The sequence below is a fragment of the Cnephaeus nilssonii genome (genome assembly GCF_951640355.1).
Source record: "Cnephaeus nilssonii genome assembly, chromosome: 20".
Classification (NCBI taxonomy): Eukaryota; Metazoa; Chordata; class Mammalia; order Chiroptera; family Vespertilionidae; genus Cnephaeus; species Cnephaeus nilssonii.
In genome coordinates this window covers 4,037,750-4,065,306 of record NC_137091.1, presented here as the reverse complement: position 1 = coordinate 4,065,306, position 27,557 = coordinate 4,037,750, and the positions used below count along the sequence as shown (strand labels likewise).

The 27,557-nt window shown below is 53.6% G+C and overlaps 2 protein-coding genes across 3 annotated transcripts in view; one reads left to right on the top strand and one right to left on the bottom strand.

Moving 5' to 3' along the window:
- The window catches only part of RBL2 (RB transcriptional corepressor like 2), a 55,107-nt gene extending 29,919 nt beyond the window's left edge, over positions 1–25,188 (top strand). Inside the window, exons 22-23 of the mRNA XM_079759888.1 lie at positions 6,111–6,282; positions 24,957–25,188. Of these exons, the coding sequence (XP_079616014.1) occupies positions 6,111–6,281 (171 nt within the window). The 3' untranslated portion in view covers position 6,282; positions 24,957–25,188. The remainder of the gene's footprint in view (positions 1–6,110; positions 6,283–24,956) is intronic.
- AKTIP (AKT interacting protein) lies at positions 7,592–17,083 on the bottom strand. 2 transcript variants are annotated; one of them, XM_079759895.1, is made up of 10 exons: positions 16,668–17,083; positions 14,244–14,352; positions 12,946–13,151; positions 10,492–10,556; positions 10,313–10,413; positions 9,802–9,890; positions 9,632–9,730; positions 9,439–9,546; positions 8,563–8,623; positions 7,592–8,420 (listed from the first exon to the last, which is right to left on the bottom strand). In XM_079759895.1, exons 2-10 carry the CDS (start codon positions 14,283–14,285, stop codon positions 8,310–8,312), a joined length of 882 nt encoding a protein of 293 aa, XP_079616021.1. In that variant the 5' UTR covers positions 14,286–14,352; positions 16,668–17,083; the 3' UTR covers positions 7,592–8,309. The 2 variants fall into 2 exon arrangements, with proteins under 2 accessions (XP_079616021.1, XP_079616022.1); XM_079759896.1 differs by having other exon boundaries at positions 7,592–8,417; positions 16,668–17,082.
- Positions 25,189–27,557: the final 2,369 nt, after the last annotated feature.

Sequence of the window (27,557 nt, the reverse complement as noted above, 5' to 3'; positions counted from 1 at the left end):
GATTTGTGAGCCGCATCGGCCTGTCTGGGGCGGGACGGGGAGGGGAGCTTGCATCAGGCCTAGTGGTGAAAGTTAGCAGGCTGCTGAGTGTGCAAGGCTAGGTGCTCCGGCAGCAGCAGCCACTGGGAGTCATGCTGGGTGAGGAGTGCAGCTGGGCCCTAAAGGCCTGATGTGACGTTTGTATTTATAAAGATTGCACTCTTAAAAATTAAATAGGATGAGAAATGGCAGATGTGGGAGGGTCCTGTTATAGAGTGAAGAAAACTAAACAGACATGACCACCACACGCAGTGGGTCCTACATAGGAAAATTCGCTGTAAAGCACATTTTTGGGACAAGTGGGAAAACTTAATGTGGACTTGAATGTTGATATTTACCTTTAAGGTTTCTGTTAAATTTCTTTGGTTTCGATGGGTATACTGGATTATGTAGCAGAATATGCTTGAGGTAGTCAGAGGTGCCCTGTTCCAGTGTAACTTACTTTCAACTGGTTCAACTATAAGAAATTATAGAGAGAACAAATGAGGTAAGTGTTGATCGATAATGGGTACTCAGTGTACTATTCTTCAACTTCTCTGTAAGATTGAAATCTTTAAAAATAAAAAGTTGGGGAAATAAGTAAAAAAAATGTTCGGAAAAACTTCCATAAATAGCAGCAAAGTAACACATAGCTTGGGAATAAATGTATCAAATTATTTAACCTGAATGAGAGATTTTAAAAAATTGGAATTATATTAATGTTTCTGAATAGGAAGACCAAATATGAAAAAGATTTATAATTTCCTTCATTTCATAGGTTTAATCTAATGCTAATAATATTCACAGTACCATTGTGAAAGCTGGGAACAAAAATGGCAATAGCCCCCAAAAAACAATTTGAGTTAGATGAAATTACACTGACATTTCCTCTATTAGATTTTCATCTAACTATAACCACATTAATCCATTTGGAATTTAAGAATTAAATGGGGGGGGGGGGGAATCAGAATACTCATTTCAAAAGGAGGCCCCAAAAAAGGGAAAGACATATGGAAAAATAGAAATTAAATGTAAATGGTCTAAGAATACCCAATAAAAGGCAGAAATTGTAATACTGGGTGAAAAAGCAAGACCCAACTATTTATTGCTTATATGTAACACTCTTTAAAGACAAAGCTAGTTTACAGGATTATAACCCAAAACTCCCATTAACTGATAAATAAAATGTAGATCCGTACGATGGAACATTACTCCAATAAACAAGTACTGACACAGGCTACAACATGGGTGGACCTTGGACATCCAGCTCAGGGCAGAAACCAGTCCCAAGAGGATACACCTGTATGATCCCCTTATGTGGAATGTCCAGAGGGCAGACTCACAGAAGCAGATTAGTGAGTGCTGACTGCTGGGGAAGTGGAAGGCAGAGTTTCTTTCTGAGCTGACGAAAGAGGGAGGATCGTACAGCTCCAGAAACATCTGAAAGCCATGGACTGTACCCTTCAAATAGGTGAATTATATATCCTATATAATAAAAGGCTAATATGCAAATTGTCCCCTCAACCAGGAGTTCGACCAGCAGGCAGGCCGGCCAACTGCCCATGTCTCCTCCCCCCTGGCCAGGCTGGCCGGACCCCACCCATGCACAAATTCATGCACCAGGCCTCTAATTATATATATATACACACACACACACACACACACACACACACACACACACACAGTGGCCAGATTATTATGCGTTCAGAGATCATCATAATCTGGCCACTCGGTGTATGGTATGTGAGTTCTATCCCTATAAAGCTGTTTGTTTTTTTAAGTAAAAGGATAGAAAAAATTATGTTAACACTAATAAAAAGAAAGCTTGGATTGCTCTAATAATATCCCAAGAGCAAAGAATATTATCAGTGATAAGAAGGTCATTTCCTAATGATAGGACATACAATCCTAAATAGAAAAAAGAAAAAGTAGAGAAAATAAAAATCAGTAAGGATATTCAGGATTCGTTAATGTTGTTGACTAACTGGTGTTGATAGAACAACATTCCAGCAGCACCAAGTATACATGGGACATTTACCAAGATAGAACACATTATGGACCACAAAACAAGTCTCAATAAATTGTAAAGGAGTCAGACAATGTATTTTCTCTGGAAAATCCCCAAATTTTTGGAAACTAAATTGTGTATTTCTGAGTCAATATATCAAAATTTGTGAAATGCAGCAAAAGCAGTGCTAAGAGGAAAAACTATAGTTCTAAATACCTATCTAGAAAGAAAAACGGTCCTAAGTTAGTGACTAAGCAACTTGAGAAAGAGCAGGAATCAATGAAATAACTGAAAGTAGAGAAAATAAAGGCCATTAAAAGTTAAAGGTTTTGGTTTGTTTTTTTGAAAAGATAAAGATACATCTCTGTATAGTATAAGCGGGAAGGATAAAAAACAACTTTGTGCCAATAAATGTGATAATACAGATGAAATGAACTAATTGCCTGAAAGACAAACTTCCAGTACACTAAAAGAGAAGTAGTTTTACTAGCCCTATCCAACACTCATTCATGATAAAACTCTCAGGGGCTTTCCTCAACCAGATAAAGAATATATATATATATATATATATATATATATATATATATATATATATATATATATATTTTTAAAGTCTTCAGCTAACCTCATACTTAATGGTGAAAGACTGGGTGCGTTCCCTCTAAGATCAGGAAGAAGGCAAGGATATCTGCTCTTACCACTCCTATTCAACATTGTAACTGTAGGTCCTGTCAGATACAATAAGGCAAGACAGAGAAGACACACACGATGGAAAAGGAAGGAAACAGTCCCCATTTAGAACATAGTTTTCTACATAGAAAAATCATAATCTACAAAAAGTTACTGGAACTAATGAGATTAGAAAAGTTCCATAATTAACATACAAAAATCAAATATATTTATATATACCAACGAGTAAGTAGAAGTAAAAATTTTAAATACTATACACAGCATTAAAAAATTAACACTTACAATTAAGCCTGACAAAAGATGTGCAAGATTTGTATCCTGAAAACTACAGAATCTTGGTGAGAGAAGTTCAAGATTGAGAAAATGGATATATATCATATCCAGGAATTGGAAAAATCAATGTCTGTTTTCTCCCATTTGATCTATAAATTCAACCCAATTCCTGTCAAAAGATAGTGTGGTACTGGTGAAACTATAGAGTAACAGATCAATAGAACAGAATCCAGAAATAGACCACACATACAGGTGGGGCAAATGTAGGTTTACAGTTGAGGATGCAGTTGATGCTTATTATTTATTGTATTATTTTCCATACTAGAGGCCCAGTGCATGATTAAATCATGCACGTGTAGGGTCCCCTAGGCCTAATCTGCCATCCACGCCATATCCACTGCCCCGCAAAGCTTAGCACGCTCCGCGGACACTGCTAGCAGCCTGCTCCCCGCTTTTGATGGCAGGGGGTCCGCTGGTGCTGGAGCGGACACACAGCTCCCCACTTTCAATCGCAGGGGAGCTGGGTGTCTGTCCGCTGGTGCAACAGGCCTTTCAAAAGCCTCCGGCGCGGCGGAGGCTGTTGAAAGGCCTGGTGCCGGAGCGGACAGACACCCAGCTCCCCCACTTTCGCTTCCGATCGTGGGGGAGCTGGGTGTCTGTCCGCTGGAGGCTTTTGGCCCGGTGCCGGAGCGGACACCCAGCTCCCCGCTTTTGATGGTCCGCGGTGGGACGTGGGCTCGCTGCCCCAGAGGCCCCTTCTGTGCCGCAGCACAGCCATGGTGCAGACGCTGAGTTCGCGCTGCCGCTGGCAACGCGAGCTCAGCGTCCCGCCGGCCCAATCAGCCACCCCGACCACCCCGAGTCCCGCTCCCCCCCCCGCGCCTCCTGGCCAATCGTGGGCATAGCGAAGGTACAGTCAATTTGCATATTTGTCTATTATCAGGTAGGATGACCAACTGTAAACCTCTTTTGCCCCACCCTGTATATGGCCAACTAATTTTCAACAAAGGTGCAAAAGCAATTCAGTGGAGAAAGGAGAGCCTTTTCAACAGTTGGTGCTGAAACAATTGGATACCTATATACAAAAATAGTAAAGTTGCACCCAGACTCTGTACCATATACAAAACATTAACTCAAAATGAACCACAGAAGCAAATCTTTGTGAACATGGGTTTAGATACAGCATCAATAGCACAACCTATAAAAGAGTGACCCATTAGATGATCAAAATTAAGATAGAAAAGCCACAGACTGGAAGAAAATTTTACAGATCTCATAGCTGATAAAGGATTTGTATCTACAGTACGTAAAGGATTATAAAAACTCAAAAGGAAAACCAAATTTAAAAATGGGCAAAAGATTTTAACACTTCATCTATTATCTGCCTATGAAAATGGCTAAAATCTTAGACAATGACAACAAACGCTGGCAATGTTGTAGAGCGATTGAAGCTTATATTGCTGGTCAGACTACAGAATGGTGTAGCAGAGCCGTTATACCTGAAACGTAGAGTTAAATATACCTGTACCAAATAACCAGTAATCTCACTCCTAGGTATTACCCAAGTGGAATGAAAACTTAGGTTCATGCCAAAACATGCTCATGAACGTTATGACTTTATTCCTGTTTGCCAGAAAGGAGAAAACCCAGTGTCCTCCAGCTGGTTAATGGATAAACAAGCCTGGGTAGACCCAGCAGAGGACTACTTTGCAATAAAAAGCACTGATACGCTTAGCAACGAAAATGAACCTCAAGGGCATTAATGCTTAAGTGCAAGTCACTAGACTGATCAGGCCACTTCCTGTGTGATTCCATGTCTAGGGCACTGGAAAAGCACAAACTCAGGGACAGTGACCATTAGTGACTGCCTTGGGGTGGGGTAGCTGGGACAACGAAGGAATTTCCTGGAGTGAAGGAACTGCTTTATATCTTTACCATGGTGATTTCATGACTATGTATTTGTCAAACGTGTAGAACTGTACACTTACCAGGGTGAATTTTAGGTTAAGCATCCAGAGTTGTGACTTACAATCCTGCTTGTACATGATCACCACCTGGGGAGGTGTCACAAAAAACTGTAGCACAGAATTGGGAGTTTCTCCAATAAAAGAAAGCAGTATTAGACTGTTGGTTGGAGAAATACTTGTCATCATGACTTACTAGGTGAGAACTGAGATCAAGGAAGAATATTACCAAGTGACATCAAGTAAGATGACTTTCATGAGTGACGCTGGTCAGGGCAGTTGCAGCCTGTTGGTACGGCTTGTTGAACCATCCTCATGGTAGCATGGCTTACAGCACTAAACAACAGGGAGGAGTAACACATCAAGGGGATTAAACCACGCCACAGACATACTGGAGAGTACTGCATGCAGTGAGGGTGATCCGTACAGACGGACACGGAAGATCTAAGCCCGTTTCCTCTAGAAGTGCATGTGACATAGTGCTCATATGCTTTCCAACAGGAAACAAGGCCAAGGAAGTAGCACATGAAAAACCCTTGAACCAAACACGACCAGAAAAGAGGTGATAAGTGGACCTCTGGGGCTTTGGAGGAACGTCACGCTGAGGCACTGAGAACAGATCTGGTCTCCAGCACCAGGCAGTGTTTTCTCAGGAGACATTCCTCAGAATTTGCCCGACTTTTCTCAATCTTCCAAGGATATATAATAAGTAACTATGACATTCCAGATCATACCAAAATTACTGAGAGTAATTAAGGCTTACAGAGTAATTAAGGGCATTAAAGCTTACTTCTCTTGTGAAATTCCAGTTGAAAATGGCTGCTAGACTTAAAAAAAATCGGCACAATATTGTACAAAATCATGCTATTTTTAAAGAAGAATGGGGATGTTTGGAGTTAAGTAAGGCATTAGCAATGTGATGATCTATAACTACCGTAGAAAGCAACCACAGATTTGTCAGCTTACATTTTTCCTTTCCACCTGCGAAGCTTGTGAAACCCTCCTCCTCTGCCCAGTCATTGGCTCAGCCAGCAAGAGGTGACATGGGCAGGCTGGGTAGCTCAGTAGTTCTTTTCTCCATGGAGATGTTCAAACTCTTCAAAGTAAACCACTTATTTGAGGTTCTTAGTTGTTATATCTGTTTTCCCTCACTCTAGAGACTAAGAGAAATTAACAGTATGATACGGACAGGAGAAACTCCAACCAAAAAGAGAGGGATTCTTTTGGAAGATGGAAGTGAATCACCAGCCAAAAGAATTTGCCCAGAAAATCATACCGCCTTATTACGCCGTCTCCAAGATGTAGCTAATGACCGAGGTTCCCACTGAGGTTAGTCTGTTGTATTGAAACTCCTTTCACAAACTGTTTAACAGCATCATTTAATGCATGCTAGATTATGGGGCTCTTTTCCTTAATCTTTCCAATATCCTTGTTTTTACTCATCCCATCTGCCTTTTTTCCTACCACTCAGTGCTTGCCATCAAGGCTGCTTAGAATCCAGTTTGGGATTTGTTAGCTCTCTGGCACAGCTTTCACAGGTATTGTAGAGAACAAAGCGTGCTGAAACGTGTGCGCTCTCTGCTGGCCCGCCCGCAGAGGGCTGTTTCAGTCCCTTCCACCTACCTGTTTGTGGTCTGCTCTGGCGCCCATGAAAAGCAACACAGAAACTAGGTACTTTGTCCTAAAACACTTGGTAGGAGTTGGGAGAACTTTGCATTTTAGAAACACAAGGGAGAGGGCCCAGACTCAGATGGCCGCATCTCCCAGTCCCTGTGTGTAGCCTTCCCTCCCGTAGGTGTGGTGCAGTGTGGCAGGTGCTTGCGTGTTTGGTGTTTGGTGTGTGTGAGTTGTGTAAGAAGTGGCACTTTTGGGCTGTAAAAAGCATGACTTCGTAACCTAGGTTTTGCTGTATATTGTGATGGCACTTTCTACAATGTGAACTTTATTAAGTACAAAACTGCTAGGATAAACACTCAACATCCTCTTTGATGCTTTTGTACATTTTTAGAACTGTTAAAGCCCCACTAGCCACTTTTGGGGCACATATTTTAAATTTTCCAGGTTCCTCTCTCCCCTTCCCCCCCCCCCCCCCCATTAATAGGGATCAGCTGGCTAAGTGAAGATTTTTAAATCAAGTTGAATTAAGGGAATTAATATGAAAAATTATGGCCTCTTCCTTTAGGAGGTAGTTATCCAAAAGACATGTGTCTACTAAGGTGATGCATTTTAAAATATCTTTGGGTATGTTCCTGGCAGTTTAAAAAAAGTTTAGATTTTCATTGAGTACACAGTACCAGTCATACAAATTAGAAAAGGTTATTTAACAGGTATTGAAGTATCTATATATAACTTTATTAATCAGTATTGTTCCAGCAGTTTTTAAGTCGAATGAATAATATTAGGGAGGAAATTCAATTGTAAATTGAATCAGTATAAACAAAGTTACTAGGTAACTTCATATTGCTCTGAAAGAAATATGGAACTTATTACACTGTTCAGTTAGAATAGTGTTCTGCAAAAATATTTATAAAACCTCTCCAGACACTTACTGCTACTGTAATTTTATATGAAAATAAGTGTATTTTTCAATAAAGCATTTATAAATTAATCTTTGTTCAGTTATACTGAGAAAAGGATATTTAGTTTCCTGCATAAATGACAAAGAACCATCATTTATTGGTTTATTTTGTCTCTACAAAACACATTAGTCATTCATCACTTAAATATTTGACTTCATTAGAAACCGTTCTAACACTTTTTCTCCCTCCTGCCATAAAAATACAGTAAGTAATTTGCTTTTAAAAAAAAACACAAAACTATGAACCAGTGTTCTGGCCGCCTCATGCCCCTAACGTGCACCTGGTAGCGATTCGTAAATCAGTAAGACAGTGGGCTAAAGACTGAGAGTCGGGTGACCTCGCGCTGAAAGTGCTAGTACGCTAAGGAACCTGCTCTCTCTACACCTTTCCTCTCCACTTCCTAACATATGTACAGCTGAGACACCGATTTAACAATCATTACATAGTGCTAAACCCTGTCTACTCTATTCGTTTCAAATGAATGCCACTTACCTTTAGCATTATATTCAGAAAAATACTTAAGCCTCAAGGTCCCCAATAATCTGGAGTACTGAACTAGATAACCACCCTAAAGACACTTCTGACAGAAGTAATAACGCGTTACTTAGAGAGAGGTTTCCAGAACTTGCTGTTAGAACCTACGCGCACACGGACACCACTGACGCCCAGTCCTCGTTCGCACAGTTTACTCGCAGCAGTCCTGGCCGCTGGTCAGCCTGGACTCGGCCTGCGTCCGCAGGAAAGTGCCTGGTGCACCAGTCACCACAGTCCCGGCTCCTAGGTGGTTCCTGTTTTCTCTTCTTTACTGAAGGGTTGTACCGAGCCAGGCTTTACCCAGGACAGGCCAGCAACGTGAACACTTTTATTGTGCTGTTCTTCAGGCTTCTTCTAGGCACAATCAAAAACAGACATCAGAAAGGGACTGATGAGACGTCAGCACTGTACAAACCCGTCTCCCCAACAGGTGTCTGTGCAGAATGAGGTTAGAAAGGGGTCAGCAAGGTAGCGATCTCAGAAACGGTCAGCTTACTTTCTGAGTCAGCATCTTCTCTCTGGCTTCGTCGTGTATAGAAGGATTCCACGGAGAAAAGCTTAAAGAAGAGAGAAAGATTTAAAAACTGTTTGGCTTACTAAATTTGCAGAACATCTATTTTTTAAAACTTAGGCCAGTTGCCATAACAAAACCTAATAAGGATTTAAAGAAAAGTCTTTAATCAGTTGTCAACGTGTAAGTTTTAGACATTATCTAAATTATTTTCTCACATGATAACCATGCTTTACAGAGTATTTTCCTCGGGTTAGCTCATTTAAGCCTTGAAACAACCCCTGAGGTACTATTAGTTAAAGATGAAGAAAGTGAGGCACAGGAAAAGCGAGTAATTGTTCCGGTCACAAAGCCGACCACTCTATCTGCAGAGCCTTACCCACTGCACTACACCGCCTCCCCGGCACCAGTGTGCGGAGCGCTAAACCACCCATCCTTCAGCTCTGTTCTCCCGCCGCTCGGCCCCAAGGTCAAGTGTCACAGAGCTCCAGAACCCACTGTCCCACACTAGTCACTCTCCCCTATGCAGCGTCCCTCCCTCAGCACATCGGAACCTTGCCGGGCTGTGGCTGTTTGGGGGGGGGGGGGGGGGGCTCCCGCTGACACCGACACTTAAAACAGCACATTACAGGCTCCTCAGGAACCAGTCACTTAGTAGCTCACCACGGCACGGCGTGCCTGTCGATGGGAAGCTTTTTGTTTAAGGAGCTGAAGAGGGGTCCGAAATCTGTTCCAAGTAATAAGGGTTGTAGGCTAACAGGTGATATACTTTCCCTTTCACCCCCCTTTTTAATTTAAGTCCACCCGGACCGTGGCGCACAGGGCTGCCAGGTGCGCTCTGTCTAGGTCCGCAGCACTTACCTAATGGCGTAGGGGTCTTCTATTTTAGGCTGGTCAAACAGGCGGGCCGTGCACAGCTTCACGCTGTCCACCACTTTACTCTTAAACAGATGGACATCTTTCTCATACCTGTGAAAAGTTTCAGTCAGATCGTTACCCACATCCCCTCCTAGGCCGCAATCTCAGATCGATGTGAAGGAAAGCAGTGACCTACAGGACCGCAGCCTCTGGGTGGAGGGGGCTCGCCGTGTCGATCTTGTAGAACACTCGCCTCGCGTACATCAGCACCTGCCAGATGTGGTTGTGGTTCCGCCTAAGGGAGACAGGCGCGTGACTTGGGCGTCCTCCCGACTCTGTCACTGAAGGAAACACTTAGCTACTCACCTCCATTTCGCAAATGCTCTCTTCACATCCAGTTCACCTGAGGAGGGGTCGACTAGCGGGTGGAAGACGGGGATATCAAACACCAAGCGCTGTATGGAGAGAGCCGGAGCTTTCAGTGGGAGCGAGAGGCAGTGGGCCCACAGACAGTGGCAGGAAGTGTCCGGACAAGGCAGTCATGCCAGGAGCTGCCCAGAGCGAGCCTTCCCTCCTTTCCCCTTTGCCCTGCGCCATGCAGTTTTGCAGTGAAGGGTGCTCTACCCAGCACCACGACCCGAGTGCTGCGTAGCCTCAGCGCACGGCTGCGAGAGCACAGGCACAGCTCCCGGTGGAGGCTGGCATGGCCGAGGACACAGCGAGGCACAGGCCCTCCCCCCAAAGACCGAAGCGCAGACAGACATCTCGGGAAACAATCCTAAAAGCGGCTGGTCAGGAAAGGAACCAAGACTCCTTCAGCGCCCTGTGGGCCTCCTCGCTGGCCAGCACACGGAGCCAGGCTGTAGCTCCCACTTACCGGGCAGTCGCCGTCTGGGTAGTTATCAGGGATGTACACTGTGAACTTAAATACTCCGTCTTGGTAAAGTCCGTGCCGAATGAAGATCACTCCAAACCACACTGCAGGAGAGGCAAGCGCGGTTAAGGCCTAGTGTCAGGGGCACCAGGTGAGCTGCCGCTGCAGAAAGAAGCACTTACCTAACGCTGAGCGGTAAGACGGCTGCACGTAGACACCCGGCAGCTTCTGCTTCACCAGCAAGGTACTGCAACAGAGCAGAGCGGGGGCTGGACGGAGGTCCGTGACGGACACCACCCCGGTCCTGTTCTGCGGAGAAATAGTCCCTCCAGGGGCAGCGAGGCCCTAACCCAACAGGCCCCGTCATCCCAGCCCCTCACCTGGCCCCGGCGGCTGCCCTCTACTGGCTTCACCACAAAGAGCCCAGATTGAGACATTCAAGCCAAACACAGGGACACAAAGAATCAAGTTTTCCTCCCAGAAACCCACCTCCCCCAAACAGCATCCCAGAACAATGCAACCTGCTTTAAGCTCTGGACCTTACGCCTGAGGTAGGTGAGAGGACTGGTCAAGGTACTGCTTCAGTGACTGCACAGTAGAGCTCACCCACACATTCAAAGCCACTTAAACCCAGCGCTAGGTAATCCTATATAATAAAAGGCTAATCTGCAAATAGACCGAACAGCCGGTCACTAAGACGCGCACGGATCACCAGGGGGCAGACGCTTAACACAGGAACTGGGCTCACGATTGGGGAGCGCAGTGGCAGGAGCCTCCCGCTTCCATGGCAGCACTAACAACCCCTTGGGGGATGTCCGCCTGCCAGCTTAGGCCTGATCCTCAGGGAGTGTGTCTAAGCCAGCAGCTCCTGGACTGCGAGAGGGCGCAAGCCGGGCTGAGGGACCCCCCCCCCCACCACAGTGCATGAATGTCATGCCCTGAGCCTCTAGTTAAGAATAAAGTCCCAAGCACGGCCCTCACGGAGGTGTCACTTTCAGTGTGACCCTAGTCCCTGGGCAGAAGGCCATGTTTAGGTTTGTCCGCGGTGTGCTTCTGCTCTGAACTGACCCTGTGGCGCAGACACGCCCTCTGGGCCCGGGGTGGGAAGCGGTGGGTGCCCAGACAGCGCAGACACAGGCTGCTTGGGCTCTGGGGGACCTCGTCCCACCCCAGCCATGCCACGCCGCTCTTCGCAACTGAGCCATGAGCCCAAACAAGTCAGGCTGTGAGCTTTAAGTGTGAAGTAGACAGTGGACCTTAGTTGATAGTTTTATTACCTATTTGCCTAACTTTAAAGCAGTCAGTCCTTTAGATGCAGCTACCGCAGCACAGTTTGCCAGAGGGCGTTCTGTGTTCTGGGCAGAGGGCTCAGTGCCACAATGGAAGCCTGTCCACGCACTGCCCCGCCTCCAGCACAGGCCCCTTACACAGCCTGGGGGGCCTGCCACCACATCACACTGGGCCCTCAGCCGGCGGCTCAGCCCCTCTGCCCTGACAACATTGGTGCCTTTAAAATAACTTCATGTACAAAGGAATTTTATTTTGTTTTTTCCAGTTATGCCACTGATTCATAACTCAGTGTGTCCTGACACCCTGGGCTTCAAGACTCAGGGTTTTGCTTTACTACTGCACTTCTTCAGCCTCGTTACCAGCACACAGCACATGCCCGCAGCACAAGGCTAGGACACAGCTCAGTATCAAGTGCCGTGTGCAAAGGAATTTTTAAATAACTGAAATTAAGAAATCTCCACACTTTCTATCCTTGGGACAGATTATTTCGTCAAATGCCACCTGCTCTCAGTCACTATGGGAGCCCCGTGGTAGGCCAGGCACACCACTGCCATCACTCCTCACACCCGCGCACACGTGCAACCGCAGTCCAACCTTGATTTCACTGACCAGTCAGCCTCTTCCTGCGCAGAGCCCGCATCTTTATGACGTCCTGTGTCACCTCCTTCAGCTTCGGAGGTCATACGGAGTAAGTCAAATCCCCTTTCTAGTGACAGGCCTTCAAATGTGTGAAGTCATGCACTTCTCCAATTTTCTCCAGGTCCCCAGTTCTAGTTCCTTCATTTACTGCCTCCCAGGGCCTGGCTCTCCATCTCCCCTACTGGGACCACCTCCTCAGGGGGCAGGTGCCTCTCACAAGGTGACCCCCAGAGCGTAGCACAAAGCCTCCAGCGGGGCCTGCCCGGGGAAGGCTAGATGGCCACCCTCCCATTGTCCCGTCCTCTGTGACCTCTTCAGGAGGTGAATTCCTCCCTGCATAGGAAGGAAGACCAAAATTAAGTCCCTGACCTACCACAGGTACTTCCTAAATCTTCCTCCCTGTTCACGCTCTCCAAAGCAGGTGTGGAAATCAACGCACACATTTGCTTTCAAATCCTACTTACCCAAGATCTGTATGAGTCATTATATCTGAGAATATACGACATTCCTTAGGCCTTGGTTAAGAAAGGTTATCCTGCCTACCATAGCCTCCCTCTCCATAAGCATCAAGCTGACACTGCAGAGGTCTGAGTTTGAGCTTGAAGATTAAATGGCGGCCACTAACTGAGCCCAGTCCATTAGAGCGCATTTCACTCTTTACCTTCAAGAGTCATTCCAAAATGCAGCCAAATGGTTCAGGAACTTACAATTCTGCCAGAAGAGAGTACTCCAGGTAGAAGGGCCCGTAGGAAGCGTGTGTGCCATTTGTTGACTGCGCTGCGGGGGCAGGAGACGTGGGCTTCGTGATGGGCAGAGCGTTCTTGGGAATGGAAGGCAGCTGTTTCTTTGGAGCCGTGCGTGGAGGGCTGGCCTTCCCGTCCCCAGCCACTGTCTTCTCTTCACCGTCAGATCGCTATTCGAGACGCAGTGGGGAGGACAGCTGTTAGGATGGTTCTTAACACAGAGTGTGTGCTGTCCTTAGTCCCTGGCCTACAAGCTGGAATTACTCTTTTACGAAGACATCCTGGCACCGTGGCCGAGATGACTCGAAAGGCCTTTGTGCGGGGCCAGTATCCAGAGCAGAACAGAGCGGAAGCAAGACCACCACGTTAGAAAACTCCTGTGAGCTGCGTCCTATGGAGCCCAGAAAGCCAATATTCACGAAATTTGAGTGAAACAAAAAAATGCTTTCTCCAGGGGGCCCTCAAAAGAGGGCAAGGGGTGACTAAACAGACAATTGTGCAACACCCGCACAGCCCCTGAGCAGCTCCATGCTGTAGGCCAGGCGCTAAGCAGCTCAAACACCAGCGAAGAGGGAGTGAGTCCCTGCCTGACATTAGCGCTTTGGTTAGGAACAAGGAAGGAAGCTGCTCTCTCTCTGGCAACGGGTCCGATTGTGACCCTGTCCCTAGTGCCTACGTTGCCGTATTTGGACTCTCCCCCGCATAAGCCATCGTCCACAGGAGAGAGAGACTAGGGGAGTCCAGGTAAACTGCCGTCTGGCCGTGGAATTACTGCCTTCAAATGTATGTCCTGTGCCTAGAGATGAGCAAGGTGCTCTCAGAGGTGGGATTGCGCTTTTGTCTTTGCGTATGTTCGCCTTTCCTAAAATGTCTGATTTTTTGCCACTAAAAACATTTTATTTAGAAAAATTAAACCAGTGGCGTCGAGTTGGACTTGACCACACGGGGCTGGCCTTTCCCAGGGCTTTCCTCCCCAGAACATCTCGCGGTTCAGGGGGATGTGCACCTGCAGGCATGCGCGGCAGTCATGTTAGCATCACCGACCCGAATCGTCTCCGTGCTACCAGTCATTTCTATTTGAGATGCGACCTCCGTCTCGGAAACTAACTTTAATCCACAAAATAACTGCTTCTCTAAAGTAAAGCCTGAACTAGAAAAACCAGATGGTGATCTTGTTAAGGTTACAGCGCCACCTGAGTATAATTATGTTGGCCTCTGTTCTTATGCAAATGGTTCCTCGCCACAATCATCACTGTACCTACTTTGCGTCCAGAGCTCGCAGACATGCTCCAGAAAGGGTTCATAACGCGTGCTCCTCACGAAAGCGCGGCCGCCTGCGTCATCCAACTTCTGTCCCCAAAGTCACTTCACCTTCCAATGAGGGAAAACAGACAGCCAACACCCAAAGTTAAGCCTTTTGAAATAAGAACTAAATGTGCCATTCTCAATAGGAATTCAACACAGCATTATATAACACACAGTTATAAAACCCAGGGGGAAAACGTTTTCAGAAATTGTTTCCTTCAACTATTTTGAAGGAATAGTTCCCCCTCCGTCTTTTGACTCCAATATCTTTCCCACCTTTAAATACCCCCGGAACCTGGGTGCCAGTGCTCGGCCGGGATTCAGAATCTCAGTGACACAGCTCCGCTTTGGGCCAGAACGCAGGAGCCCTGGGCTACAACAGTCGCTGCCAGCACTGAATGCGCTGTGCCCACATGACTCCAAGTCTGGCGCTCTTTTCGGGGTTATGGGAAATTAAAGGCCCAAAGGGCCATTTAAGTGTGTCCCCAAAGAGTGGTCTTCAGCACAAAATGATTCTCTCTAGCAAAAGTAGCAGCCAAAGAAGTAAGAAAAAACGGGGGAGGGCGAGCGAGTGGGAGACAGGGCTAACGGGGTCTTGTCAGGACCGTTCCCAAGAAATGACCTTTTCTAACTGCTTGAAGGATGGAGACGGCAGGACCAGGCATCCACGGATACAGGTACAGCAGAGGCGTGCAAAGAGCTTTCCCCAAAGCTGGAAGCAGTGGGTAAGAGCACATCTCTAAGGTCACAGAGTCAGGGGTCACTGACTAAAAATACAAAGGGAGAGGCCTAGAGACCAGCAAGCCGAGCTGAGACAGCACCGTCTGCTGGGGCGGGGCGCCCCCGGCCCCCCCCCCTCCGCCCCAGGGAGACCAGAGCCCCTTCTCTGAGCTGTTGGCACCGAGCAGAAGGCTGCAGGTGGAAAGGGTCAAGCTGAGCAACATTTTTCTAAACTCTTGAGAAGCAAATCATGAGAGAATCAGGTACCAAATGTCCCTATTCAGCAAAAATGTGATTCTGCAGGCCTGTGAGGTGCCTCCCAGCCCCGCCCGTGCCAGTTAATGAGGCTTGCAAGACACCATGCCGCCCGGTAGTTAAGTCAAAGGAATGAGGATGTTGGTCCTTCCACCAACCTGTTGACTTACACTGAGTGGCCAGGTTATTATGCGTTCAGAGATCATCATAATCTGGCCACTCAGTGTATATCCAGTAAATAGCAACTTAATTGCCAAGAACTGCAAACCTGCCTTTAAAGATGACTAAGATGAAAATCATTGGGAGATAAAAAATGTGGAGGCACAAAATGAGAGCAGCACCCCACTGTCACCTAGGCAGACCTGACTGAAGAGGGGATCATCCCCTTGGGACACAGTGATCACAACCAGGTGGTTACTGGGGTGCATCAATCCCGTTAGGTCCCCTCCAAGTCTAGCCCTCGTGACTTTGCCTGGAAGAATCAAGCAAAACTTTCTCCCAGCTCCTCCTAGGAGCAACATAATCACCTGGAGAAATTGTCGCCCATTTTTCGGGAATAAGATCACCATTTATGGGGTGTCTAGTCTACCCAGACACGATAGCGCTTTCCAACAGGAGCGGCATAGATAGGCGGAAGACGTAAGAGGCGTCCTAGTCATTAGGAAAGTCTGGCCTGTCTGCTGGTTCGGCCACACACCCTCCTACAAGCTAAGGAGGGAGAGCTCGGACCTTCCGAATGAAGCGTACACGGCCTGCACCAACTTCAGAGACGGGTCCTTTCCTCCCGTGCGCCAGGGTCCCCACAGGGGCACCGCGTTAGCACGGCACGAACAGCCTTCAGGTCCACGTTAGGAGGCGGCGGAGCAGGGCCCCGAGGACAGAGGGAGCAGCCTGGGTGCGCCCGGCTCGCTGGGGACGGGAGAGGCACCTGGGCACGCACCGGGCGTAAACGCATCTCCTCGCGCAGAGAATCTGGACAAACCTGTCTCGGCCTGATGCGACAAGGCCGGTCCGGCCTCGGCTACCTCCCTCTGCAGGCGCCGCCGCGAGCCCCTCCCGCCGGGCAGAGGGTCTCCGAGGCTGGGACGCCCCGCCCCCACCCCACCCAGGGAGGGCACAGGCCGCGGCGGGCGTGGGAACAGGGCCGGGCAGGGCGGGACCTGGATGGGGCGAGCTGGTCGGCTACCTTCTTGCCCAGCCTGGCACCCTCCCCGGCTCCCCAGCTCCCCAGCTCCGGGACAGACCCCAGCGCCCCTTCAGCAGGTGCCTGCAAACATGGGCAGGTGCCCAGCCCCGCCCCCATCGCTCCGGAGCCCGGAGCGCCCGGCGGGCAGAACGCCGGCGGCGAGGACGCTGGCCGCGGGGTTGAGGACGCCACAACCCTCATGCCCAGAGCCTTTCCTCACCTCAGAGCCTTCAGTGCAGGGCTCCCCGCGGCGAAGCGCCCTCGCGTCCCGACAGCATCTCGGGTGGCCGCCACCGCCGGGCCCTGCCCGCTCCCTGCCCGCCCCGCCCCGCCCTACTCTTCGCGTCAGGCTCCGCCCTGCTCTAGCCCCTCCACCCCGAGCTTCCGCCCAGCCTCCTGGCACCCACTGGCCCCCAGACCTGTCTGTCAAACACGTTCTTCCGGAGCGTTGGGGTGTTGGGGACTCCACTCTGTCCTGCCAATCAAAGCTACTCCGCTCGGTGAGGCAACTCCTGGCATCTTGAAGGACGGGCCACGTCCCGGAAGTGTAGGCCAGGGAGATGGAGGGGGCGCCTCTACATAATTGGCCGCCGCGTCAGCCAGTCACCATAGAGACCCGCCCCCATGTTTATGCGTACCCTCTGCGGCCATTCAGAAAGCGGGGCTGCGGCTTTTCCTGCTGGACCAGGGCGGGGCGGGCGTGGGACTGCAGTCTCCGGGGCTTGCCTGCCGGTCCACCCGGCTCTACCTGCCCCTGCAGGTCAGCCAGGCCGGGAAGCGAGGGTCCACCAGGTGGGGAGACCTGGAAGAAGCCTTACGTAATAGAGGGGAACGCCAGCTTTCTCTGCCAGGGAGGAGGAAGCTAATGGGTACTCCCGACGCCCATCAAACTGCCCTTGAGGGTAGGCTGCGAGGAGCTTTGGAAATTGTACATGTGGGTCCCTTGAAAGAAGATACTAAATGGGTCCTGATGGCTCACTGGGCTCAAATGGAAAAGCAGAGCAGGGCAGCCATTACTAAACAGGGGCCCTCCCCAAACTGCAGTTCAGGGACACGCCTGCATTGAACTGCACTGTTCCTGCATCTGAGCCAGCCCTCTAAAGGAATTCCTGCAATCCTATTTCAACCAATAAGACTGATACTTTCCCTGTCAAATCCACTGCACAGCTCCACTAATTACAGTGACTCATTCTGACCAATCAGGACTGTGTTTTTAAGACCAATCAAACTGCAAGGATTTGGAGTCTTCATTTGCATAAGGGCAGGCCAATCAGGGACCAGGGGCAGGGCCTTCTATCTATATAAGTTAGCTCCGCTCGGGGCAAGTGCATGGTCCACATTCCAGCCCTCATAGACCCCAGGGGCTGCCTCCCTGCCAGGGCCACCTCACAGCCCTGCTGTCTCATAATTGAACTGTTTCCTACACCACCACCCCCCAAATTGGGGATTCCTGTTGGCGTTAACTGGCACCATATGGGACCGAAAATATGGGGGGACGAGGACCAGGAATTTACATCTGTCACAAATTCCTCTGTGATTCTGGCGCTGAAGTTTGAGAATCTCTCCCATGGCACTGTAGCTTCCGGTCCTCTGACCCTTTTTTTTTTCACCTCACAAGCCTTCCCTGTGACCTGGAACACCTTGACCAAGTCTAGTGCTGCTCAAAAGCTTCCCATTGAATAAAAAGTCATTTCTGACTGAACGAAGTCTAAGCTCAGCCAGACTTACAAGGCACACCCTATGCTGGCTCATTCCCATCTCATGTCCCATGTCGGTCCCCAGACCAATTCTGTGCCTATTGCCATTCGCTTCCACCTCAAGCCTTTTCTCTCCATGGTGCCTTCTCTCGGCAAGCTCGCCCCGTCTCCACCTCACGCGACATATTGCATTCAGAAGAGGAGAAATAGACTAACTGGGTTACTGTTCAATGTGCTCACCTTTGAAATGCTGGTAAAACGGCCTCTCCTCTCGTTGAATGGCAGGCGGCCAAAGTCTCCTCATGTTAATCCCAAGGGGAGGTCCTGAAGCCCAGCTTCCTCCCCCGCTGAAGTGAAAACACTCCTCACCACTTGCTTCTGCCCGGTGTGCACGCACTCGGGAATGCTCATCCCTTAGCGTGTCTCCGTCAGTGTCAACAGGCACGCAGGGAGCCCTTCCTCCTGGCCCCGGTGGTCTCCCTGGGCACCTCTCCGGTTTGCAGCTCCTCCTCCTCTCCCCAGTCCTTCCTCTGATCTCACTCTCTCCTCTCTTCTTGGCAATCTCATCCCTACCCCAAGCCACACCCAGGACTCATGTCTCTGCAGCTCAGACCTCGCCGCCGTGCCTCAGAGGAGCGTGTCCAACCGCCCGCTTGGCCCTGATGCCTCGGACACATGTCGGTTGGAATCCCTAGGCCTGCGCATACCAGGAAACCCACCTTCCCCTGGCTTCCATGGCACGGGGGTTCCCCCACTGGTAGGGCGGGGCCCCCGGCTTTGGGCACTGCTTTCCTTCCGCTCCCAGGAATGGCATTTCCAGGCTGGTAGCAAGGTGGCTGCTGCCCTCCCAGGCACGCCCAGGTGAGGCGACGCCCAGCAAACGAGATCTTGTTCCCCCCCCCCCCCCCCCCCCCGCCGTCTCTGGAAGAAGAGCAGGAGGAGCTTTTCTAGAAGCAGTGACCAGAGTGAGTCACTGGGTCTCTGCCCACAGTCAGTCAAGGGCACGCGGAGTGACTGCCAGGGTTGGCTCGGCTGATCAATGTGCCCCAGGCCCCGGGGCTTGGCGGCGGCCTGGCATCGTGGGGTTTGTATTTGGGAACGGCCGCTCTGTGCGGAGGGCCAGGAGAGTTTAGGGAACCATGGCCGTAGCTCAGCAAGAGGCCAATTGGCAGAGGCGACGGAGAAGTGAGTGACTTCCAGAGACAGTTGAGAGGCGGAGTGGACAGGACTTGGCTGTGGGTGAGATATGGGGGTACGGGGATGAAAACGAGAGGGGGTATCATGGATGGCACCTGGATTTGGGGCTTGAGCTAGCGGATGAATGGTGAGGCCATTCACGGGGATGAGACACAGTGAGCCGCTGCTGATGGGGGGGCGGCGCGGGAAGAGGCGGGTTTGGGGAGTTTCCGAAGTGCTGTGGTTTGTGTGCCCGCACCATGGACTGCCCTGCACTGCTGACAGAGCCTCGGTATTTGTTGAGTCCAACCCTCCAAGGTTCCCCATCGCTCTTAGGTCAGAGCCCGAACTCCCTGCGGTGGCTGTGGGCCCAGCGAGGCAGGGCCGACACCCCAAGCTCCAGCCTCCCCCACTCTAACTCCCCGGAGGCATGACATGACGCTCTGCCCCCATCTCAGCTCAAACCCCACTTCCTGAGAGCCATTTTGGGGGGATGACTCAGTGTCTCTCCCACACTGCCCGGTACGCTCCACGGGGCAGGACCCTGTCTGTTTTGCTCTTCACGGTTCGCCCCCTTTCCGCACCGGCTCAGTGCCTGGTGCAGCAGGCTGTGATGACTCTTTGACCGAGGAAAGGCTGAAGCCATTTACTACATTTAAGACGCCTCCTAACCGGCACGCCCCGAGCTCTGCACCATGGAGTAGCTCGTCGTGGAAATGGGGGGATCTGTCTAAGGGAATTTCAGAGCAGCCTGGAGGGACCGCTGTCCTTAGACTAAACTCAAGTGCTGGAGGGAAAGCCAGCCAGCCTAACGCTCCCTACGAAACAGCCAGTCCCTTCGTGTTACAGTCCTCGCTCTAAATTTTGGGGGCAAACGTGATATTTGCGTCTAAAGATAAATTCTTCTTGCGTCAGGACTTAATAAATATGTGATCTCCGAGTCGTCAGGAAACCAGCTCATGTTCTAATCGCCAAAGCGACACTGAGTCCCCTGGTCTCTCGGTTTCTGGGAAGTGGATTGTACGGAGATCACTGACTTACTCCTAAAGGGAGGAGGATGGGGTTAGGTCCGTGGTCAGCAAACCGCGGCTCGCGAGCCACATGTGGCTCTTTGGCCCCTTGAGTGTGGCTCTTCCACAAAATACCATGGCCTGGGCGAGTCTATTTTGAAGAAGTGGCGTTAGAAGAAGTTTAAAAAATTTGGCTCTCAAAGGAAATTTCAATCGTTGTGCTGTTGATATTTGGCTCTGCTGACTGATGAGTTTGCCGACCGCTGGGCTAGGGGAAGTGTGTATGCACTTCAGATGCACACACACCAGTGCTCTCACCTCAGTCCGCTGGCCCCTGACCCTTTGGCGAAAGGATTCCTCGATCGTGTGGAACCTGTGTCCCCGACGACATGTACCGTTCAAGATACATCCGTGATCACATAGCTGTGGATTTACTTAACGTGTCAGAAAAAAGTAACATATCAAAAGCACAACTTTATGGTTAGCAGTGTTTGGGGTGAGACCAAAGTAGGCATTTAAGTTGTCTTAAGTGAATGGACTTAAGGGAGGATCTTAAATAAGTAACGCTCCCATGGCTGCCGGTAATCCTCCGACGAGGCAGCAATCCTGGCTTTTGACCACGCCTGCCGTCTGAGGAGCCCTGGGCGTGGACGGCATGGCGTCTGCGCCCTCCGTCCTCGCTGGCCACTGCAGTGCTTGCTTATCAGCATCACACCGAGCTCCCACTTCCTGGCGGCCCCTCGGTCCCCCTGTTCGGGTCCCGGTGACCCCGGCCCCGAGGGAACGGGTGAGCGGAGAATGCACGACCGGAGGGACGGAGGGACGCATGTCACGGAGCACAGCCTGTCTCCTCCGAGTCAGAGGGCCGCGAGGAAAAGCAACCGGGACACAGCGTGGCGGCTCACAGAGGCCGGGGACAACCACCGCCGTCCTCTGACGACCAAGCGACACACACAACTAGCACCCCACGAGCGTCCTCTCTCCGACCGGCCTTAGCTTTGCCAACGCACCCCACTGCGGTTCCAAAGCATTTGGAAAGATAAAGGCGTGGGTTAGCTTTAGCTACAGTGACAGATTTGGAGAAAGACAACGAGAGAGAGAGAGAGAGAGAGAGAGAGAGAGAGAGAGAGAGAGAGAGGTTCATCCATTGATAAATACGTCAGGGCTCGCCGCGGGCGGGGCTCGGTCCGCCGTAGAGGCCTCTGTCCTCACAAGGGGCAAACAGTGACTTCGAAAGACCAGGCTTCTCGGCAACCTTGAGGGTCTGCCCCCCGCAGGTGGCCCGTCACCGCTCCTCTCCCAACGTGTTGTCCTGCAAGTTCAGTCCCACAGGAAGGCAGATCCCGAGGACACCCTTAACCCACCCCGGGACTCAGCAATGCCTCACGGCTTTGCCATGTTCCTTTTCCTCATTTTTCCTCCCGAATCATTTACACGAAGTTGCAGTCATGACCTTCACGCCCATCACCCCAGCGTGCATCTCCTAAGGCAGTGATGGCGACCCTATGACACGCGTGTCAGCACGGACACGCGCAGCCATTTCTGATGACACGCGGCCGCATGCCGAGGATGAAACATTTGCTGCTCCTGAGGATGAACATTTGCGACTAGAGTCTTGGAGTTAGTTTTTTCCTCAAAGGGACACACTCCCCGAGTTCTGCTCAGTTTTCTGGCGAAGTTTGACACACCAAGCTCCAAAGGGGGCCCATCTCTGTCCTAAGGGCAGGGGCCGCCCAGGAAGGACGCCACAGCACACTGGAGAAGTCCAACTTCCTAGCCTGGCTGCGGGCCCAGCCTGTTCAAACCGCCCTCCGGGTCACGCATCATCAGAGGCGTTTACAGCCCCGGGGTTCCTAAGCCAGGATCCAAGCAAGGCCCACTGCTGCATTCAGTGCTGGCTCTCATCCAGTCCTACAACAGCCCCTCCCCACCCTTCCCCAGGACTACCCGGACCGACCAGGACCTCCTGGAGCTCGATTCCCCATCCCCGCATCTCTACGCTGTGGGGGCTGAGGACGTGCGGTGTGTGTGTGTGTGTGTGTGTGTGTGTGTGTGTGTGTGTGTGTGTGTGTGTGAGGGCGGTGGGGGGGGGGGGGAGCGTGTTGTGACCCCGGGCACAGCTGATGCAGAACCGCCTCCTAGCGATTGCCCTGAGCATCAGACACAAGCGCGCCCTCTGCTGGCAGCGGGACGCCACGTCGGCTGCTGTGAACCCCAGGAAAGCGGGGAGTTTGCCGCGGGAGACAGCTAGCCTGCCCCGACTCTGAAGGCGGACTTACTGTCCACGACTGTCCGCGCCGCGTGCTCTCCGGCCGCCAGCTGGGTGCCTGCCCGCTAGCGGTTCCGAGACGCTCGGGGGGCGGGCTGCGGCGGCGCCCGCAAACTCGGGGGGCGGTGCGGGGAGCGGCGGGTCTCGGGCGCTTGCGGGTTCAGCGAACACCTGCAGCCAGGGGGCCTCAGGCCCGCGCACGGGTGCACCGCCAGCTGCAAGGATGTTCACCTTTTCTCTTTCCGACACGACCAAGTGCCAGACAGTCCTTAACGTGCGGGGGACAGACGAGAAAGGCTGCGATGACCTGGAGGAGTGTTGCGGGCAGGTGCGCGGCGGCTCTGCGGGAGTGTGACTGCACAGCGGGGACCGCGGAGACCTTACGGTTATCCTAAACTTTAGGGTTCAAGTGAACGTATTTCCCCCGTAACGGCAGCCCCTCCCTTTCCAGTGAGGCTAAAAGACAAACTCCACCCCGCCACCACCCCACCCCGCAGGGGAGGCTGCTGGCGGGGAGGGCGCTGGGGGGTAAATAACTCCGGGGCGTGGCAGCAACTCCTCCTGGCGGGCGGCCGAGTGCCCTCTGGTGGGCAGTGGGAAGAATGCAGGCGGCAAAGCAGAAATTGACGGTTTGTTTCTCCGAGAACCCTGTAGGCACGTTTGACACAAACACGTCCAGGCTCTTAAACAGCCCAGATCGACATCTGCATTCCTGGAAGCATTCACCGAAATTATGTTATGTTTCCTTTAGACAAAGTGCTCACAGACGCCAGCAGGGGGGAGGGCCCCAGGGCTCAGGTGCACAGAGAGGAGGGAACATGGTCCCTGACCCTCCATCTAAGATGCCTCAGACACGCCCCCATCCCCCGCAGTTATGCCCACGACCAGGCCGAGGTTGGCGGGGCCTGTGTTTAGGGAGAAATGTGGGGCGTCACCAGGGAGGTAGCACTCCTGGTGTGTTTGGGCGGGGGGGGGGGGGGGGGGGGGAGGGTACCGAGAAATCGAACTTTGAGAACGTGTCCTTTCCACACGAGGGATAGAGTGGGTGTGGCATTGCACTTCAAAAAGCTGGCCATGCGGTGGAAGAGATGGGAGAGACGCCAGAGGAAGTGGCTCTCTTGGATGGCCCCGCTGGGTGCTGTCAAGGGGACAAGAGCTAGAGGGGGACGGCCACCCCCCGTGGGCCCCTTAAGCCACCTGCCGGGTGGATTTGCGGTGGAAGCACCTTTTCCATCGGGAAACCCGCTCCCTGCAGCCCTCGCGGTCTGGCCGGGGCGGCTCCCGGGCACCGAGGCCTCGGCCTCCTTGGTGATGACTCGGGAGCGCCCAGCAGCCCAGGGCGGTGCTATGGGGGCTCACAGCAGCAGCAGAGGCGAGGACCTGCTCAGGAGGAGGGCCTTCTGTGGCTTCCACTCCCCCATCCACCCGGGAGTCTCCATTAGCGACTCTCAGGCCCCCTGGCGAGCACTGCGCAGTCTCAGCGCCTTGGGCACTGGGAGGGCTCTGCTCACACCTGAGGCCCCGCCCCCACTGGGAGGGCTCTGCTCACACCTGAGGCCCCGCCCCCGCTGGGTGGGCTCTGCTCACACCTGAGGCCCCGCCCCCACTGGGAGGGCTCTGCTCACACCTGAGGCCCCGCCCCCGCTGGGTGGGCTCTGCTCACACCTGAGGCCCCGCCCCCGCTGGGTGGGCTCTGCTCACACCTGAGGCCCCGCCCCCGCTGGGTGGGCTCTGCTCACACCTGAGGCCCCGCCCCCGCTGGGAGGGCTCTGCTCACACCTGAGGCCCCGCCCCCACTGGGTGGGCTCTGCTCACACCTGAGGCCCCGCCCCCGCTGGGAGGGCTCTGCTCACACCTGAGGCCCCGCCCCCACTGGGTGGGCTCTGCTCACACCTGAGGCCCCGCCCCCACTGGGAGGGCTCTGCTCACACCTGAGGCCCCGCCCCCGCTGGGAGGGCTCTGCTCACACCTGAGGCCCCGCCCCCGCTGGGAGGGCTCTGCTCACACCTGAGACCCGCCGGCTGCGTGTTGGGAAGAGGCCACACAGGAGACGGATTTACACACCAGACAGGTGTAGCCCCAGGGCCGCCCCGCATCCGGCTGGACAGCCGTGCGACAGCGTGAAGGCCCCCCCTTTGCAAACTACACACCAAGGAGTCCCTGGCCAGGCAGGATGGTGATGGGGTGCCCATGTTCCGGCTCCGGACAGGGGTCCCATGTTCCAGGGGATTTAACCGCGGTGTTAAGACATCCTTTTCCTCTCTGCTGCATCCCGGACCTGACCTCAGTCTCACCTTGACGAAGCTCAGGTCCGAGCCCCAGGCGGCTGAGATAACATCTTATCTGAACTGTTTCAGCTCCTGAGCCCGCAGGCGGGCGGCTGCACCCTTGGCCACCAGCCTCCACACCGGCCCTGGACCTGGTTCCGGAAGGGGAGCTTGGAGTTGCCCTCAGACCTGAAGAAGTGATTTCTTCCCCACCTCTGACCAATCAGCGCCCAGCAAGACCCACCCCAAACCCCCGCCATGTGATTTCGCCCCACACACTGTAGCCCTGCAGCCCCAATAAACGAATCAGCGCTTTTCTGGACTGCAGACCCTGCCCGTGCATCCTCTGGCCAGAGCGTGCGGGGTGGGGGGCGTGCGAGGGGAAGTGGTAGGGGTGTGCGGGGGGAGGGGGGTGTGCTGGGGGGTGATGTGGGTGGGGGGCAGGTGGTGCGTGGAGGGTGGTGAGTGGGTCAGACTGGGTGTGTGCCCCTGTACGCCTTGTGGCTGCGGGTGGCCCAAGGGGAAGGTGGCAGAGGGGTTGAGGGGGTGAGGGGGTGAGAGGGTGAGGGGGTGAGGGGGTGAGAGGGTGAGAGGGTGAAGGGGTGAGGGGACAGCGAGGCCCAGAGACTGTCCTTGCACAGATCACCCCGGCCTCGCCCCCCCAGCCTCGCCCCCCAGCCTCCGCTCACTTTGCGCTGAAGAGGAGGGAGTGGCAGGGCACCCGCCGGTCAAACCCTTTCTGGGAAGCCCCCCCGAGAGCAGCTTTGGGCAGAGGACAGGATGGCTGTCCGGGAGCCTGGCTGGATGGAGGCCGCAAGCCGGGCGAAGGGGCCTCGTCCAGTCTGCACACCAACGGCTCCCAACCCGAGACTGCGGCCTGGGCCTCCCCCCGAGTCCAGGCTCCTGCCCCCCACTGCTCGCTCACCATCCTCACGGGGACGCGGTCACCTCGAACCCCTCGGCCACCCGCTGCGCCACACGGGGGGGGGGGGGGGCACGGGCCCTGCTGTGGATGGGCAGACCCTGAGCGTCTCCCTCCTCACCTGTCAGCAGGCCTGGGGCCCTACTGCATCCATACCCCGAATCCAGCCGCTTCTCAGCGCCCCGTCTGCTCCCGGGTGCCCGCCGGCCCCTGCCCACCTGACTACCCTCAAACCTCGCATCGCTCTCCCGCCCTTTGCCCTGCAAACCCAGCGGCGGATCCTGTTAAAACCTAACTCAGGTACGTCTCTCTTCCGCTCAAAAGGCCGACGTTCCCCTCTCAGAGTCAAACCCGAAGTCCCCGCGTGTCCTTCCCGCGAGACCCCCTCCCCGCCTCTCCTCCATCCTGGGCCTCATGGCCACGCTCTCCCCTCGCTCCCGCGGCCCGTCTAACCAGCCGCCCCGTCTAACCAGCCGCGTGTCTTACTTGAATCTTGTCTGTCCTCAGTGTCCCTGCCCCGACTGTGGGCCCCCAGGAGGCAGGATGCTTGCCTGTTTTCCCCGCGGGGGGTCCCCACACCTAGGACAGTGCCCGGCCCCCACGATGCTCTCAGTGCAGTGGAGGAATGACCGGCTCCGTCAGCGCTGCCCTCAGACGGGGCTCTCAGAGGCACCTCTGCTGGGTGTAAGCTGCCGTCTGCTCCCCAGGCTGTTTGCCTGGCGTCGCCTCCAGCAGTTACGACACAGCAGGTGTGTGACTCACCCTCAGAACCCGAAGCCGGGTGGGTGGGTGGGGGGGGGGGGCGGGGACAGGACACTCCTTAAAGCGCCCCCACGCCCCAGCTCAGATCTGGGATCTGTGAGAAGAGCAGCCTCTTTGCCGGGCAGAGGCAGTGAGGGATGGGGACAGAGGGGTCGCCAGCGCCCTGTCCGGCCGGGACAGCCCCTGTGGACCCTGTGGCAGCGGCCCCTGGGCCTGGCCTGTGGGACACAGCTCCGCAGGGACAGACGCCGAGGGGGGGGTCTGCTCTCCCAGGTCTCTCCAGGCGCGTGGGGAGACGCGGGGCCTGGGCTGGCCCCCTCGGGGCTGGCCTGCAGCGGCTCCTGGACACTGGTCCTCGGAGGGGCCTGGGCCACCCGGGGACGGCGCTGTGGCCCGTGCCGTGGGGGCCGCTGCCCCTCCATCCCAGCACCACTTGCCCGCGGGCCTCCTGGCAGAGCCTCCGTTCTGCCCTTCAGGCCAGACCGGTGCTCCCAGAGCCCACCACCCAGCCCCTGGTCTCAGCACCCCGCTCCCTCCACCCCAGGCCCCGCGGCGGTGCGCCCAGAGGGGCCTCAGGACGGAACCTCCAATGCCTGTTCCTCTCCCCCCCCCCCCCCCCCCCCCCCCCCCCCCCCCCCCCCCCCCACCCCCCCCGCTCCTCTGTGGCGATACCAAAGCACACCACCATCCACTTGGGCGTTAACCGTGGCTCCTCCCAGCCCCCCTCCCCCCAGCGGTCCCTGCCTCCCGAGGCCCAGCAGCAGCCCAGGCCGAGCGGCCCTGCCTCAGCGCCGGGTCCCACGCCCCTCCCGGGCAGCGCACTCAGGCCGGCCGCGGGGTCTGTCCGCTCGCCCACCTGCCTGTCCGGCCACGGTCAGGGTCAGGGTGCCGGTGAGGCGCGAAGGCTGCGGCCTCCCTCCCCACAGCAATCCCGGGCCCCTTTGATTCGTGGGGGAACCGGAGCTCTGCACCCCCCCCAACTCCCCGTCAGGCCGGCCTTTGAAGGC